Raw genomic sequence first — 17,361 nt, 5'->3', positions numbered from 1 at the left:
TAGCGGCGCTTAAGGAATGAATTGTTCATGCCCAGTCGTCGAATCGTAGTCTCGCATTCTGCGTTTAACTTTGGCAAAAAAAAATATAAAGCCGCAATGGCGGGAGTGCATGCAAGGCGTCGATTTACGACCGAATTAAAATTGCAATACCTCAACAGGATGTCACTCTGCCTTTAAGGTAACGAGGGTTGCAAATTAGGCATAAACAAAAATTATGCTCAGGCATATTCAAATACATGAGTGCCTCATGCACCGGAATATGCCAAAGAAACGCGGCCGCTGAAATAAGGCAAAGATATCATGTCTCTCATTTCAGAAAAAAAAAATTCAATTTGAGCACAGAGGCAGTATTCAGAAAACAGAACAGTTACAGCAAAGCTGGCCTGTTCGTGCTTCATATTTCTTGCTGTTTCAATTGTTTCAGGTGTCGACAGAGGGAGACGTGGAGGTGAACCTCATTCGCCTGAGAAACCCCTGGGGATGGTCTGAATGGAGCGGAACTTGGTCGGACGAGTAAGCACTGGCCAGTTCTGAATTCGTGAAGGATTGTCACTTCAGCAAGACGCTTCGGCAGCTTGAATTCCTTGCAGTCAGATTAGATCGCGTCATGTCACGTCGAACCATATTTATTCACATCCAGTCGATGAGTCGATGGCTTATGAAAGTTATTTATGTTTAGTTTCGAAGCCTTTTCAGTCTCTCTAATGAAACATTTTCCTTTTAGTTCGATAGTGAATTTTCGCTTTTTCGACGCTCGGGCTACCACGCAACTTTGTTCTTGTAACGATGTGAATTCAGATATCAATTTATAACTTCTCCATATTCCGGCTGAATAGTTACCAGGCAGTAAATTAGTTCAATTTTATTTCATCACAAAATTCACCGCTATGGCGCGTCGTTGATCGGCGGTTGGGGAAAAAAATGTCGTGTCTGTACCGTGGATAATTTGGGGCAGCAGTTTTACAATGGGAGGAAACTTTCAATTAGTAATACGCAGCTTCGAGCGTATTCCATCATCAATAGCTTCGTTTTGGCCCTTCTCTCCAGGCTCGTGACAAAAATGCGGCGACTGTGCGAACGCGGCCACTAATTAAGAGCGTCCGGCTCAGAAAGAATTCTCGCTTTCGTGCGTCACAAGAGAACATTACTCGGATGTAACTGGATTCGCGTCTAAGGCATGTGGCAGCCGGAGACTAAGGACGATTACGCACAGGCATGTCATTGAAACCCTCACATAAACTCAGAGTTTGATTCTTTCGTACCAGAGTAGTCAATGATCAACCCCCATCCCGCCCCCTGACCTCTGAACAATGTTCTTTTCACTTTTCACGACATTCGTGCATTCGGTTCTTTTTGCAGCTGTGAAGAGTGGAACAAGATCAGCGAACAAACACGCCAAGAGTTAGGACTCGTAGTCAACGACGATGGAGAGTTTTGGTGAGTTGCCGCCGTATGTCGTCACCGAACACTCTCACTTTGACGCGTTGGCAGAGGAGATTACCATACGTCTTAGCCGGGAGTCGCTATTCTAATCGGTTGTACCCTGCGTTTTCGTGTGATCCTTGCAGGTCTCAGCCATGCAAGCATTGTTGTGAGATCACTGATGTTGGATCAGAGAGCATGTGCTAAAGAATGTTTCATAAGTCATCACGTGTCCGGGCTTTAGAGTGGGTACAACTATTATCGCTCTCACTTGTACACACCGAAGGAGGAAGAAAAGTGTGGAGAATTTTCCCATTTTTCTGTGTGTGTTGAGAGATTTCTGAAGCTTTGCCCCTGCAGCTTACTGCGTTTGGTGTAGATGCTGTTGCTGCTATCGCATTCGCCGTAGCTAGAGAGCCCATTATGGTGGACAAATTAAAGGAGAACTGAGCAATTCGAACGCGTAAACTTATAAATAGTGATAATAAGTTACGAACGTTACATGTCTGCCCGGTTAATTGCGAGTTCCGGCATGCGTTGACTGCCTTCGTTGGGTGAAAACTAATGGAGCCATTATTTGAAGTTTATCGTCTTATACTGCGGTGTTTCCAACTTTTTGTGTTCGCGTTTTTAATTATATCTTTTGCGGCCAGTCACGAATGTTCACATCCGCTTAGATAGCGTGATCACTGGGAGTCATCATAATGGCACTGTGAAATTGTGACAACAGGGGAAGTTGCCCGAGAACAGGAAATGACTTCAAGAAAAATGGAGCCTCTTAAGGTACGCCACAAAAAAGCTAGAAAAGTAAGAACGCCATCTAAACAACAACAAAATTAACGTTCATGAAATATGTGCTCCTGTGCTTCTCTGCGATCCTCTAATACTTGACAATTAAATTTAGCAAAAGAAAACGAACAAACCATGCAACGCAGTTCTTGAAGCATGACGCTGCTGCGAATGACTAGGGCGAGGTTGCATAAAAACAATGCAGCATGAAACTTTCACGTTGCTCCTAATCTGAGCGGAATTTTTAACGGCAACCGCTTCAGGTGATGTACTATCGGGAAAAAAACGTTCATTGTAGCTTCATCTCGCTACGCAGCCGCCTGATCCATGCGATCCATGCGTGCACGCATGGGTTTAGACGTCCGTTCCTGCATTTGGCGTCGGTGATGATGGAGAAGAGAGTGCAAAGAAGAGAGCGCATGGCGGAAACGTTATCGAAAGCAGGCAGCCGGGATCGGTTCCTGGGACTGCTGAAGTAATAAATAACCGGCTTCGAAGACTTGGAACAGTGGAGACAACTTCGGGCATCGAGGCGTTGGGTTCGCCGCTCGTTTCTGTCCCGAGTGCGGTGACAGTGAGGAGTCCTTAGCCACCCCCCAGGTTTCATTGCTTTGTTTGTTCGAGACGTCTCATCTTTGTAATAATCCGTGTTTTAGGAAAGAAGAAAGAAGAGGGAATATGTGGGCGGGGCAGAATTTGGAGGGAAGAACAAATAATATGCGCGTCATGTTCAAGGATTGAATGTATTGTTTCTTTTACTGCGTGCTTTGGCTCTTTGCATCAAAAATAGATAGCGATTTAAGAGTAAATGCATTATTTTCGGAATTAAGTGTAATGCAGTGACATTACTTTTTCTCAGCGGTAGTTCGTTATGTAATTGAATTACTTCCGGGCGCATTTTAGAAAAGTAACTAGCAATGTAATTTAATTATTTTAAAAGTAATTTTGACATGTGCAGAGGAAGGACAGAATGAGTGGCGTAAAGTGCCACGCTCGCTCTCTGGCGGCTGCTGCTTAAAGGAACTCCGAAACACCTCCTGAGGAGAGTCCATAAACTCTCTAAATCCCTACAGTCTCGTCACGAACACCGAGCCATATGATACACTGTTACAATCAACAAACAATCCACAATCGCTCGCGAAAGTTGGCGAGTCCTTTCCGACGACTTTTTATGCTTGCGTCCTCTTCCGTCGCGTGCTGCTGCGTAATTCTGTTGAGAGATAGCTATTGGTTACGTTCTTTCGGGCGTCACGCAGCTACCACAGCCGCGGCCAGTCAGCCGCTGTAGCGGGTCAGAGAGCAGTACCTTCGTACTCCTGCCTGTTTTACTCCTGCTTTATGTTTTGTAAACTTCTTGAGCGATGCCTGAGCTTCTCATGGAGGCATTCATGACCAGAATGTGGGCATAATACTCAGTGTTACAATCGTATCGTTCCGAAACTTCAAATCGAAGCCCAGGCATGTTCAATTGTCGGTCTGTTATAGTCAACGAACTGCAGCGCCCCTAACGTGTTGCGCAGGCAGCTATCAGATCCGCACTAATACGTTACTTTTACACATCTGACACAATCCTGAGACATCACTGCGCGAGTGGCACGAACGTCGGGGAGCCCTCAGATTTAGGACCACGTCATTGTGATGAATTTAGATGATGATGAAATAACGTTATTTGCACCCGTAAAGGAATCAGAGGGCGATGAAGATGATGATGATGTCATCAGGCTTAATGGCGATGAAGACTAGAGTCTTGACCGCCGTCATCTTCCTCCTCTTTCAGCAGGCTGGGATCCCTTGGGATTCAGCGGTGTCCAGGGCCAGACGGATGACTTTTTTTTGTTATTCTTTCTGGCTGGCCATTAAAGTATCCCAGGACTCTATATTCCTGTCTGGTTCGTTGTGGCTAGGGCATGTCCGCACCATGTGAATCATGTCTGCTATTTCATTGCACTGTTTGCACCTCGGGTCTTGGATCGCCGGATGCCATCTGCTTAGTGCTAGTGGTTTGGGAAAAACTCCCGCGTGTAACCTTTTCCATATGACCTCTACCTTTTTGCTGAGGCCCTTGCATGCTTCGGGTAGTGTCTGTCTTCCTAATTTGCAATGGCTAAGAATATCTTGGTACGTTTTCAGCTCCTCGTTTCTCTGAAGGGGCTATCTGCTCGACGAGACCGCACTGGGCTCCCGGTGTGTGAGTCCTCGGGCCAATGCGTTCGCTGTCTCGTTTCCCCGGAGGCCCTCGTGGGCCGGAGTCCAAACTAGGATAATTAGTTCTGCCGGTGTCGGGCCGGCAGTCAGAATTTTGGCTGCTTCGACAGATACCCTGCCTGCGTTGCATTGTCCCTGCGAGATCAGCAAATGGTATTATACAAGAGTTCCGGTCATAAATGGCCCAAATTATGTAATTGAGCGACAACCATTGAACACTACGAGAATGACGCACCGATGATCGCGTTTTTCGGCAGGATATCTGAGTCATGCTTTCTGGAGCACTTCGATCAGCTCGACTTCTGCCACCTGGACCCTGGATCCATGGTCGAGGAAGCTGAAGACGAAGGTGAAGTAAAAAAACACTGGGAAGTGGTGAAGTTCGAAGGTTCCTGGGTGCCCGGTGTCAACACTGCTGGATGGACGGAGGATAAGGGTACGTATAAGCTAAGTACGAAGTAATCGAAGTTCTAAAATTTGGTATATATATATATATATATATATATATATATATATATATATATATATATATATATATATCACATAAAGTCACCGGAAATTGAAAAACATGACAGGATGTATTCTACGACGTTTAGGCTGGAGGACCAGCCGTTCTCGAGTGTACTTGGAAAAGGCTGGCCCTCCGACCGAAACGTCCTGAGTTAAATCCTGTCATGTTTTTCAATTTCTGGTGACTTTATCTGATATTGATCAATCAGTGTGTGTGTGTGTGTGTGTGTGTGTGTGTGTGTGTGTGTGTGTGTGTGTGTGTGTGTGTGTGTGTGTGTGTGTGTGTGTGTGTGTGTGTGTGTGTGTGTGTGTGTGTGTGTGTGTGTGTGTGTGTGTGTGTGTTTATATGCCTTAGGAAGCATAAGAGGGTTCTCACACAGCTTCCACCCTCGCCGTTCGATGACGTTCCACGTCACACCGGCGGTAACTCAGGACGTACTACGTCCGCCGCTTATGAACGTGGGTGGCGCTAATGAACACTCTCAAGGTTAAGTAACTTGTAAACATAAATACCCCCGAAAGCAGAAGATCCGACAGCCGTCGCCGTAGCTCAGTTCGTAGAGCACCGGACGCATAATTCGGAGGTCGTGGGTTCGGTTCCCACCGGCGGCATGTGGTTGTTTTTTCTTCTGCTTTTCTAATCAGTTATATTTAAAAACGATAACATATTCACTAATATTCCCCACTGATCAACACCCAAAATTAGATAAATATTTTTTTTAAATCCCCTTTGTTCCCTTGGTTTCTGTGGCTGTTGGGTTCCCTCGTATATATATATAAGCCGCGGTGGCTCAGTTGGTGCTCGGCTGCTGCCATGACGACAGACGTGATTTCGATCCCGCGATCCCGTCTGCCGCGGCCGCATTTCGATGCAGACGACGTCGATGCGACGTCAGTGCACGTTAAACATTCCAGGAGGTGGAAGTTTTCCGCCGCCCTCCACTGCCGCGTCCCTCACAGCTTGAGTCGCTTTCGCACGTTAAACTACACACAAGCCAAAAACTAAGTTTATATATAATCCGCTTCGTTTCTGTCATCGGGCCCACCGTCAATGCCACTCTTCGCGCGCCTCAAACTGGACCTTAAACTGTAAACACGAATACACCTTTATGCGAGTAAAAGCGAGGAAGCTGTCCTGTAGCGCACTCTCTTTTACAAAAGGAGTCTGCTCTGCGCCTTATTAAGGCGAAAGCCTTTAACGGCTCATTCTCCCGTCCGTCCGTCCGGCGTTACATCCAGCGCCTGGGGTGACTCACCGACGAGTGCAGCTGCCAATCTTCGTCGACAGGTTGTGGGGTTTATTTGGGGAGATAAATACGTATTCCCCGTTTAACCGTGGCTGACACAGTTCAAAACCGCGCGGACCAGACCCCATGGTCGCGAAGGGCCTTGCTCTACGGGAACAAAGGAACGATACACTGGCTGACACAAACAAGGCATTTATTGATATAAAAAATAACGCCAGCTAGCAACAAAATACACAGAGGAATCGAGGATGTCCGACTCACCAGCACGGTTACGAGCGAACGTTCGGCCACTTTAGGGGAAGAGGGAAGCTCCGAGGCCGGACGGGACGCGCTGACGGGAACATGTTCCGACCACGAGGCGCCCGCGGCAAAGAGCGGAGCGGCGCGCGAAATACCCGTGTGCTTCCCCGGTCCCGAGAAGAAGAGAGCCGTCAGTGCCCGTCACTCCCCGGCGCGCGCACAGCAAAACGCCATCCGTGGCGCTGGTGTCGCTGCGACGCGGGCGCCCTCCCCTGTTAGTTAAAGTAGCACAGCTGAGAAGAGTGCCTTGCGGGGAAGTTAACCACAGTTTGGGTGCATTGCGGGAAAGCGAACTACAGGGGACGAACGAGTGCGTCCCCACAAGGTAGAGTTGTCGGCGCGGCGGCGTCGAGCGCTGCTCCGTCGTCAGTCGGTGTGCGGCAGCTAGTGGAGGAAGATGGCTCCCAAGCGGTGCAGCCGTAACAAACATAGGCAGTCACTGGCAGTCGAAGTAGAGCGACAAAGGCTTTCGCCTAGCACATCCTAGGCTGCCAAAGTGTCCCCGTAGTTTTTGTTCTTGGTGCTCACGCGCCACTTGACAAGGCTGCTGGGCACATCATATACCCCAGTCTACCGGCACTCGTCGAATTCACTTTAAGAAAAGGCGCCTCCTTTCCCCACTGGACGGAAACTCAAAGGAGCAGCGGCGTAGGTACACGGTACAGCCCAAAGGTGAAACAGTCTTTCGCAAGGTGTAGAAAGGTGGTTTAGCATCCGTTGCTGTGCATGAGATGACTGAACTGAGAGCTTTAAAAGAATGAATTGTTTTATTTATTCAATTTATTTCATCGTACTTACACTATAAAAAAGCTACTTACAGCTTCTCTTATCATCAACATCAGGCTTTGCTTATCTCCTTGGCCACCATGAGCACTCGGTTTTCCTGCCGGCTGCTCCAACAATTTTATCTCCTGAGGTCTGAGCAAAGATACTAACACTGACTCAAGAAGTAGAACCAGACATTCAAAAAATTTTTCAAAAGTTTTTCAAGCATTGTTATTTGGTCAAATTTTCCTTGTTTTCTTTTCTGTGCTGCGACCGAAAGTTCTCGAGGGGAGTTGTTCAGTGTTCCAAACGTCTCGGGCGGGCGCCTTCGACTCTAAGGGCACTAGAGACATAGGCGCGACACTTCTGTCGTGTAGCTGCACACCTTTTGCTTTTGAATAGAAGGACCTCATACTCAAGGGCCTTTACGATGCCCGCGTGTTAGACGCGACTGAACCGGAACTTGGCACTCCTGAATAGAGGACAACAGACAGGGTTCGGCAGTCACCGCCACCTTCAATACATAACTTCGGTACTGCGAGTGCCGAGCCCTGACTTTAAGTTCAACGCTCAAGATCAGATTCAATAGATTCAGTATCAGAAAAATCAGTACAATCAGTACAACCAAAATCGCCGCTGGAATTTCTAATTTTCAGTGAATCCGACTGATTTGCTACGGCCGTCCAAAGTAGTTGGTGTGAGCGCAAAGAGCATTGTCGTACCCAAGTATTCTGGACAAAAGCATGTTTGAACGCGAAAGAGTTGATGAGAGCAATTGTTTTTTTCATATATTGTAAGATTTTCCTATAAAATACAATATATTCGCAGATATCCCGTACGCAGGCTTGGAAAAGCGTTCCCCATTGGTTTTCTATGGCAGTCTCAGCTGCTCTATACGAGCGAGGGAAACGCTATAAAACAAAGATTTTGCAACATATAGGATGAATGGACCATTTCTATCATTATTTCTATACCAGTATCTATCAATATTCAATACTTTTGAACAGTAATTTTGGACATGTATACGTCTGATGTTGCAACCAGGAGGAAGCTTTGGCACGCTAATCACGATATCCGCCCACAAGCTCTCGGTACTATGTGGTTTTCTCAAAATTGACAAACTATTCGCGTTCAGTTACGCGGTGTTTTCTACTGGCCACCAGCAGATGGCACTTAGTTGCATAATGTAGGCGGGTGAAAAGGATGTAACGTCCCAAAGCTGCTCAGGCTGTGAGGGACACCGTAGTCGAGGCCTCCGGATAACTTCGACCATATGGGGTACTCTACATAGTAGAGTACTCGCGCCTCTAATAGTTCACCTCCATAGAAAGGCGGTCGCAAAACCCGGGATCCAAATCGCGTCCTTCGAGTCAGTAGCCGAGCTTCATAACGACTGATACACCGCGGCGGCAGTTGCGTAATGTCCAGGAAAGCGCGCATGGGTGCGTGCATGGCAGGGGTTGTCTTTGACCAAAGGAAACGCAGTCATCACGGGTCACGATGATGTAGTTGTCAACAAAAAAAAAAAGCCCAGCAAGGTTTTGTTTTGACTACCACACCAGTGAGCCCTGTTTTTACGTTATCTGTATCGGTCAATCATGATCTCTCTGCGCACTCAGGATCACATATATTAGAAGCCCCTACCGCGCAATATGAGCGCTGGTCTCCATCAGAGTAGGCAGCAGGCACGAGCGAGCTATTATACGAAAACATACAGCCACCGCTTCGATATCCTTTATGTCGACGCGGCACAAAATTCGAAACCAGGAGATTTCACGGCAGTCGCAGCCTATGAAGACGGCACAGTGGGGGCCGCCGCCACTATCCGGACTAATTCGCCTGCAGAAGCGGAAGGAGCCGCCATCGCACTTGCTCTGGCCCACTTCACCATTGACAAAAACGTAACCGAAATTTGCACAGATTCCCAGGCCGCGTACCGGCAACACATTGCATTCTTGCCACAGTCACCTCTCCCGACCGAATGGTTACTCTGTCGTGGGTCCCTGGGCATGCCTCGATCACCGGTAATGAGCGCGTTCATGCGCTGGCCCGAGAACTCTCCTCCCGGACCCCGGATGATCAGGCACCCAACCCTGCGAAAGAGGCTATATCGGTCCTGTATACATATCATCAAATTACAACATTCTACAAACTCAGCCGCATGACACTGCCACCACCCCACAGTACCTTGTCGCCCTCATACAGCGCCACATGGCGACAATTACAGACAGGCTGTTTTATTTCCCCCCACCGTCTCTCATGCTTACACCCCACCTTTCCTCCTGATTGTACCCCCTGTGGCGTGCCCAGATCTACACTTTTCCACTACCTTTGGGAATGCCCTTCCCCAAAGGCAGTACCCCCCATCCCCAATCCCACTCATTTTTCCTGGGAGGCTGCTTTACGGACCGCTCAGCCCGCCGGCCAGAAATGGCTGGTGGATCGGGCTTTACGTGAAGCGCAAGCCCGTGGACTCCTGGACCAGTAGGGAACCACCCTGGAAGATTTTGTTTTGGTGTAATAAAGTTGTTTGCATCCATCCATCCAGTAATGAAGGGCCAGTATATGAGATGTGCACGTGTCTCGAGCTGAAAGACTGAAATACTTGACTCGGGCAGTTCACTGAAAAGGCTGGCTGTACAATACCGAAGAAAAAAAAACTATTTTCTCCAATTCATACTCCGGCGTATACACGCTACACTACACAGAAAGGAGTAAAAAAGGGCAGTAAGCTATCCTCTGGAGCACTCCCTTTCATAAAAGGGAGAGCGCCAGAGGACAACTTTACTCCCTTTTCATTCCCTTACAAGCGTACTCGTGTTTAGAGTGTGCGAGCCTCTGGTGGTCGGAGGGGGTGGCTGACAAAAGCTCAACCATGTTCACGCCAAGGCGCAGGTATTGCGGTCAAGCCACGCTGCATCATTGTTATCGAACGTGAAAGTTCAAGCTACAAGATAAAGCTCGGAACACCTAACATAGCGCCGCAGGCTTCGTTAGAGTTTTTCAGCCCATTCGTTGGCTGCTCTGTGTGACGTTTGCGAACAAGTCCATACTGCACAGTAAAGTTCAGGTTCTTCTCCTTCCTTGCACCAGAGGTGCCCCGCCAGAGACGGTTTGTTTAACTGGAAGACTGAAACGTTATCTTCGCACCAGGGGTGCCCCGTCGGACACGATCTTACGATGACTTGAGACGCAGGGATAAAGGGAATACTTGGTTTTATATACAGATATTTACATCGCATACAAAATTAGCCACTGGAGACACATTAAACGGCAAAACGATAAAAACAACAAAAAGGTGGAACTGGCTAACGCTAGGGGAGGCCCCTACTCGGCATAGCCGAAGATGCATAGCACCTGACCTTAGCTCAGAACTCTTATTCCGGCTCCGGGGCCAGATTTTAAAGACCTAGAAGCCCGGCCCACCTTTAGTAGCACCCAATCATGTTATACTCCTACCATGATTGGTTCATCGAGAGCATGGCCAGCCCTCCAGCTTCGGTAGTGTAAATCACCTTCTCCGCCAGAAAATACAAGTAAAAACAACACACACGCACAGACGTGCCCGCACGTGCGAGGTAAAACATCCTTTACTTCGCACAAAAATACACGCGGGGCGAAGGACACCCGCACTTCCCGACGCGTTCGCGAGCGGCCGCGTTCCGAGAAAGGAGACGCTTCGCTTTGAGCGCCCCAGCCCCCCCCCCCCCCCCCCCCCTCACGCCGGTGGTGTCCATTGAAGACGGCAGCTGGCGGGGTCGTGAGGGAGAAGCACCGGTCCCGGTGACCCCGCGTACACTACCGATCCCTTACATGCACTTTTCCCGAATCCTCATCTGAGCCTTCGTTGGAATTGTAGATGTGTGGGAGACATCGTCTGTCCGCTAGTTCTAACGGTGTGGTATTGCCTCCTCGTGAACGCAGAAAAGTTCGCCACAAATCCGCAATACCTGGTGGAGCTGCGCGAGCCCGACGACGAAGAAGAGGACGGCGAATGCACGATGATCGTGGCGCTCCTTCAGCCGGGACGTCGTTACTTCACAGCGCCCGAAGACATGTGGCTGTCGATCGGCTTCTCCGTCTACAGGGTACTGTTTTTCTTTCTTTTTTTTATATGTGGCCGCAATGTGTCGTTCAGTCCGGTTTTCTTTTTACACATTTATCCGGGAATATGTGCGCAGATAAATAACATAATATCAGCCATCCGCAAATCAATCATGCGAACAGCTGATCGCTCTCTCAATGCTCGAAAACAATAGGAAATGTAGGCCCCGTCGCCGCAGTGGTTTATTCAAGAAATCCATTTCTATTTTCGAAAGCCAAACAGGGAAACCAGCTGTTCAGCAGTGAACGCGTAGGAATATTTCCATGTGGACTGGAAAGCGACGACAAAACAACGTGAACACTATATACACACTCCACAGCCTTCGCTCAGGCTGCTGTTTCTGGGAAGGGAATTCCCTGCCCCAGTACTCATGCTTTTGTTGCGGCATTTTTGAGTAACTTCTTTCTTGGCCCCGACTGTGTCGAAAGCCACTTCCAAGTTCTCTTCGCAAGATTATTTCGCACAATTTTCATTAATTCGCTCACATTCGAGCACTTTCAAAAATATTCATTTCATCATTTTTTTTTCCTGTCCTGGTACTAACGCCGAGCGCAACGAGCTATGGAAAGAAAAATGATAGGTGTAGCGTTGAGAGACAAGAGGGCAGAGTGGGTCACGGATCAAACGTCGGTTAATGACATCGTAGTCGAGATGAAGAGGAAGAAATGGGCTTGGGCAGGGCATGTAATGCTAAGGCAAGATAACCGCTGGTCCTTAAGGATAACGGAGTAGGTTCCAAGAGACGGCAAGCGCAGCAGGGGGCGGCAGAAAGTTAGGTGGGTGGATTAGATTAGCAAGTTTACTGGTAAAAGGTGTCCCCAGCTGGCACCGGACAGGGTTAATAGGAGAGATATGGGAAAGATCTTTGCGCAGCAGTGAGCGCAGTCATGATGATGATGATGACTGATGTTGGCAGCATATAGCCTGACTGGTCTGCTGCTACCACGTGAAATGTATACCTTCTTGTTAGGTTGAAGACCCGGACAGCAGCCCAGCCCCGCTGACAGGTGAGTACCTGACCGAGGACCAGCTTGTTTTCGAACCCGAGTACTTCAAGTCACAGCAGGAGGTGAGCCAGCGCCTGAAGCTCTCGCCGGGCACTTTCTGCATCATACCGTACACCTATGAGGAGCACGCGGCGGGAGACTTCCTGTTCAGAATCTACTCCGAGAAAGAGAACTGCTGCAGGTGCGTACACGCGTGTTGTGAAGAATTATGACAAACTCAATAAGGCGACTGATGATTCGTCACGGTCTGCTTCATTAAGGATTCGTTGACGTAATGAAGTGCTGGCGATCAACTGACTTCTCGTATTAGGCGAAATAGACATGGACTACGCTGCAGCGTAGATCACCAAAAGCTTCCCACACCCGATATCTGCTGTATAAATGCGGAAATCATCAATTTCATTTTATTGCGAAAGCAATACTCGCTGCACTTTCAGCCCGTCGCGTAGCGAGGCCGGTAGCTACCGATGACCTTTAGCATGACCCCCTGCTGTGACGTCATGCCATCTGCCGCAAAAACCAGGGGCCCAACTCGCGCCGTCGCATGCGAGGCCGCAGCTACCAAGCGCGGCCTAACTCCTGCTCCTGCCACGCGCGGCGCGCTTAGCGGTCTGTCGTCACAGCTGCAAGAGCGGGGCTCCAACTTGCGCCGTCGCGTAGCGAGGCCGCCGCTACAACTCGGCAGCACGTCAGATGAGCTAGAAGGGGACTTGGCGTCTCTTGCGCAGCCTCATCGACCCTTCTCAAACGAAAGGGGAGACGCAAAAACAGCTCCGGCGGGCTCTGCACGGGTACCAAGGTACGACGGCGCAACTTGCGGACACTTTGTGCGACAGGTATCTTTGCCGCACAAATGACCCGGTTGGGCCCGAGTACACGTACTCCGGCAAGCCAAATCAGGATTTAGACGCCCCTTTTGAGTTGCATGACCTTAAGGCGGCCCTGGCTAAAATGCGTCGAGGTGGGGCACCGGGTCGGGATCGCATAACAGTGAAACTGTTGGCGAACCTCTCCGACTCTGCATACCTCCACTTGCTACAATACATAAATCAGATCTGGGATGGGTGTCCACTCCCACCCGAATGGAAAACATCGCTTGTAACTCAAAGCAGGTAAAGCCGTGACTACGGACAACTTAAGACCCATCTCATTGACCTCGTGTGTGGGAAAACTCATGGAGACGATGGTTCGGGATCGCCTCTCTCCATACATGGAGGGTAAGGGCCTCTTTGCAGACACTATGTTCGGGTTCCGCCCGCACATGTCTGCACAGGATGTCCTACTCAAACTACACAGGGACATATTACGACCCACAGCCATGCAACAAAACGACAAGGCCATTGTCGCCCTCGATCTTAAGGGGGCGTTTGACAATGTTAAACATGCCACCATACTCTCTAACTTGAACACCACTAACTGCGGGGCGAAGGCCTTCGCCTATGTCAGAGACTTCCTCTCTGCGCGTCAGGCACTCCTCCGGATCGAGGACGAGGAATACGGCCCGTACTCTATGGGTACACGAGGTACACCACAGGGGGCGGTGTTATCACCGCTCCTTTTCAACATCGCCATGATGCACCTGCCCGGCCGACTGGCTCAGGTGGAGGGCATAAAACACGCACTCTACGCAGACGATATTACAATCTGGACCACCGAGGGGAGCCTTGGGGAGATGGAGGACCGCCTTCAGCAGGCCGCCTCCATAGTCGATGCATATGCTACCGACTGTGGTCTCCAATGTGTTCCCGCCAAATCAGAGCTTCTACACGTCAGGACAAACCACAAGGACAACACGTCTCTACACATATCTCTGTCGGGCGGTCCCATCAGAGAAGTGGCAGAGCTCCGGATCCTGGGTCTTTTCATCAATAACAAACTTAAGCCGGACTCTACTATAGCAAAACTCAAGAGCATAGGTGAACAGGTAGGGCGCATGATCCACCGTGTTTCCAACAAGCGGGGTGGTCTGCGGGGCAGGGACGCGCTTCGGCTCGCCCATGCCTTCGTGACCAGCCGGATCCTCTACGCCGTGCCGTACCTACGCACCACCAAACAACAAGACGAGCGCATTGACGCCATCATCAGGAAGGCAACAAAGCGAGCATTGGACCTCCCGGTGGCTACCTCCAACGCCAAACTGAAGGCGTTGGGAGTGGTAAACTCCTATCAGGAGTTGCGGGAGGCCCACCTCGTGAACCAATATACGCGGCTATCGCAGACGGTTCCTGGGCGCCGCCTGCTAAACCGCTTACACATCCAACACACATGCATACCAGAGGGGACGGAGAACATCCCGGTGCTGTGGCGCCACATGCTTTTGGTCGCTCCGCTCCCTCGTAACATGGACATGGCTTCACATGAAGGCAGACGACAAGCGCGGGTTCGCACGCTTGAGAGGCAGTATGGATATAAAGAGGGCGTTTACTACGTGGACATCACAGGGCCGTCGCCCACGGGATTCTTCACGGCTGCCGTAGTCCACCGGGGAATGAATGTCGATGGCCTATCTTTTCGGGCCCCAAATTCAACGCGAGCGGAGGAAGTCGCAATAGCTCTCGCTGCCGCCGATCCAAAATCGAGAACAGTTATCACGGACTCTCGCCGGGCCTGTGAACATTATCTTGCAGGCGAAATATCCCCTCTTGCCTCCCAAATTCTAAGACGCGCTCCCGCCGATCCAACTCGCACAAAAGTGATCTGGGCTCCTGGCCACCAGGGTCTACGAGGCAGTGAGGCCGCTGATGCGGCCGCCCGAGCGCTCACACACCGGGCTCCTCATCCTAGCTTTCCTGGCTCAGAAGCTCATAAACCGCTTCTGCGGTTCCGCGAAATCCTAATTCATTATTGTGACAGCCACCGTCTCTACCCAGTACCTGCCAAAGGGCTGAGTAAGGCGGAGGAGCGAACTCTGCGGCGCCTGCAGACAGGAACTCTTCTCTGTCCTGCCATAGCAAAACACTTCGATCCGAACACAGATGGGCGCTGCCCGCACTGTGGAGAGATCTGCGATATCTTTCACATGGTGTGGGCATGTACTCGGAATCCTCACCTTCCCCCTTCCCCCACCCCCACCCGAGAGGCATGGGAGACTGCCCTCCTCAACTGATCCACACTGGAGTCTCAAAGGGCTCTAGTAAAGCGGGCGCGAGACGGGGCCTCGTCATGCGGTGTCCCGGACTAAGGATACCGACCATGTAGCAGGGTTTCTTGACCCTCAGACTCTCTTTGTAAATAAAAATTTTTCACCACCACCACCACTACGAAGCGCGGCCTAACTCCCGCTCCTGCCGCGCGCTTAGCGGTCGGTTCGGGTGTCCACCGAGATAACAGAGAATTACTGCGCCATTTTCTTTCCTCAAAAAGCGGTGCGTTCAATGGGCAAGGCATGGCGCAGTAATTTTCTGTCATCTCGGTGGACACCCGAACCACAGGCAGGGAGGACCGCCACCACCCGTTCGGCGCGATGCCTTGGCCTTTGAACGCAACGCTTTTTGAGGAAAGAAAATTCTCTGTCATCTCGGTGGACCCCCAACCGCACCATGGAGGAAGGGAGGAAGTGGGAGTGAAAGAAGAGGGAAGCTTCTAGACAATCATCCGTTAGCGTCAGCTGCCCGTTTTGACGACCGAGGCACGCATAAATCTCCCAGCACGAGGGGGCCCTCGTGTGGTGAGTATAATGCCATGTAAAACAAATGGGCAAAACTTTCATAAACATAAGCTTTACTAAGAGCACTACCAAGACACACCACCAGCCAAACCAGGCGCAGCCAGGGCTATTGCTTTCGCAACTTGCCGGGCTTAACCAAGCTAAGCCTCTGGCAATTTTTTTTTCCTGGAACCAAGGGCGCTGATTCACTCAAGTGTGCGATGCTTGTACAGTTGCATAATAGCATACACTGCAATCCATGTAATCTTTAATGAGGCTACTCAGTGTTAAGAAGCCAATTGAAATCTGGTTTAGTTAATCTATTACTCGTCATAAAAATTTAAGGCACCACAAAAAAAATTCAGAACAGCGAAATTGAAGCACGCAGAAACATGTGCAGCGTTCGATCTTTTGTATCTGTGCTTGTATGTCCTCCTGCCTGATGTTTTTTTTTTTTGGCGCTGTCTTGAATTTTCATTTATAAAGCAAATGAACGCAAATAATAAAGAAAAAACACTGTCAGCCTCGTGCGCCACGACATAATGGACGTTTAACTCCCAGAGAACGATGAACCTAGTGGCATGGCAACTTCATTCTTCAAAAAAATTACCGAAGACACTTAGGAGATTCTAAAGTGTGCTTGGCGAAAGGCTTGTGGTCAAATCACTGCCGCTTCCCCGAACCGCTTGGCGCGGAATCACTGGGCCGCTTCGGAGCCATGCGTCTCACTCACTCGACTACAACGAGACGTCTGGGGAAGGAGCGGCGGTGCAGCTGCCACCGCCGACGCGCGCGCGCTCGTTCTACCCTTACTGTGTGACGTCACAGTTGCTATGCACAGCTGCGCCCCCCACCGGCGCGCCAGTTCCTAAGGAGGGAAGGAGGTTGCGCCGCTGCGCGGAGGAGAGGCCACAGTTGGCACGATTCCAGCGCACGGACGGACAGCGCGACCATGAGCCATTAAAGGCTATCGCCATAATATTTGGCACCGTGAAGAATCAGTAGTCTTGGCTGCCTTAGCAGGAAAGGCACATTGTCCCTTTCAGGATGGCACATCAAATTTTCTTTCATATGCGCTGTAAATAAAATCATTTAGCTTTACAGTCTATGCGGCGTTCATTACGCAGCAACCTATACTGTGTCGTTGTTTCAGAGTTTGCTTTGCTTTGACTGTGCTCTTTTTTTTCTAAAAGAACTGCGACAAGCTTCACCTCTGTCGAGGCCTTTATCGTTTCTTTTGCATTTTTTTTTTTTCAGGGAATACGATGAGGAAGTAACCATCTGCCGACTGTCATCCAAGGTTCGTGCCGCTTAGATCTGCCTCTCCTTGTTGTGGATGCCAGGTCGAGCCCCGGCAACACTTTT

At 49.8% G+C, this 17,361-nt stretch overlaps 1 protein-coding gene across 1 annotated transcript in view; it reads left to right on the top strand.

Moving 5' to 3' along the window:
* Window positions 1-17,361, top strand: part of LOC149363267 (calpain-A-like) — a 39,346-nt gene that overhangs the window by 10,292 nt on the left and 11,693 nt on the right. The window contains exons 7-12 of the mRNA XM_089573421.1: window positions 425-513; window positions 1,360-1,437; window positions 4,674-4,852; window positions 11,163-11,326; window positions 12,314-12,531; window positions 17,254-17,296. Coding sequence (XP_089429547.1) covers window positions 425-513; window positions 1,360-1,437; window positions 4,674-4,852; window positions 11,163-11,326; window positions 12,314-12,531; window positions 17,254-17,296 — 771 coding nt within the window. The remainder of the gene's footprint in view (window positions 1-424; window positions 514-1,359; window positions 1,438-4,673; window positions 4,853-11,162; window positions 11,327-12,313; window positions 12,532-17,253; window positions 17,297-17,361) is intronic.

The sequence above is a fragment of the Amblyomma mixtum genome, chromosome 2 (assembly GCF_055824585.1).
Source record: "Amblyomma mixtum isolate Tamu chromosome 2, ASM5582458v1, whole genome shotgun sequence".
Lineage (NCBI taxonomy): Eukaryota > Metazoa > Arthropoda > Arachnida > Ixodida > Ixodidae > Amblyomma > Amblyomma mixtum.
The sequence above is the reverse complement of the archived record's forward strand: the minus strand, read 5'-3'. Positions and strand labels throughout refer to the sequence as shown.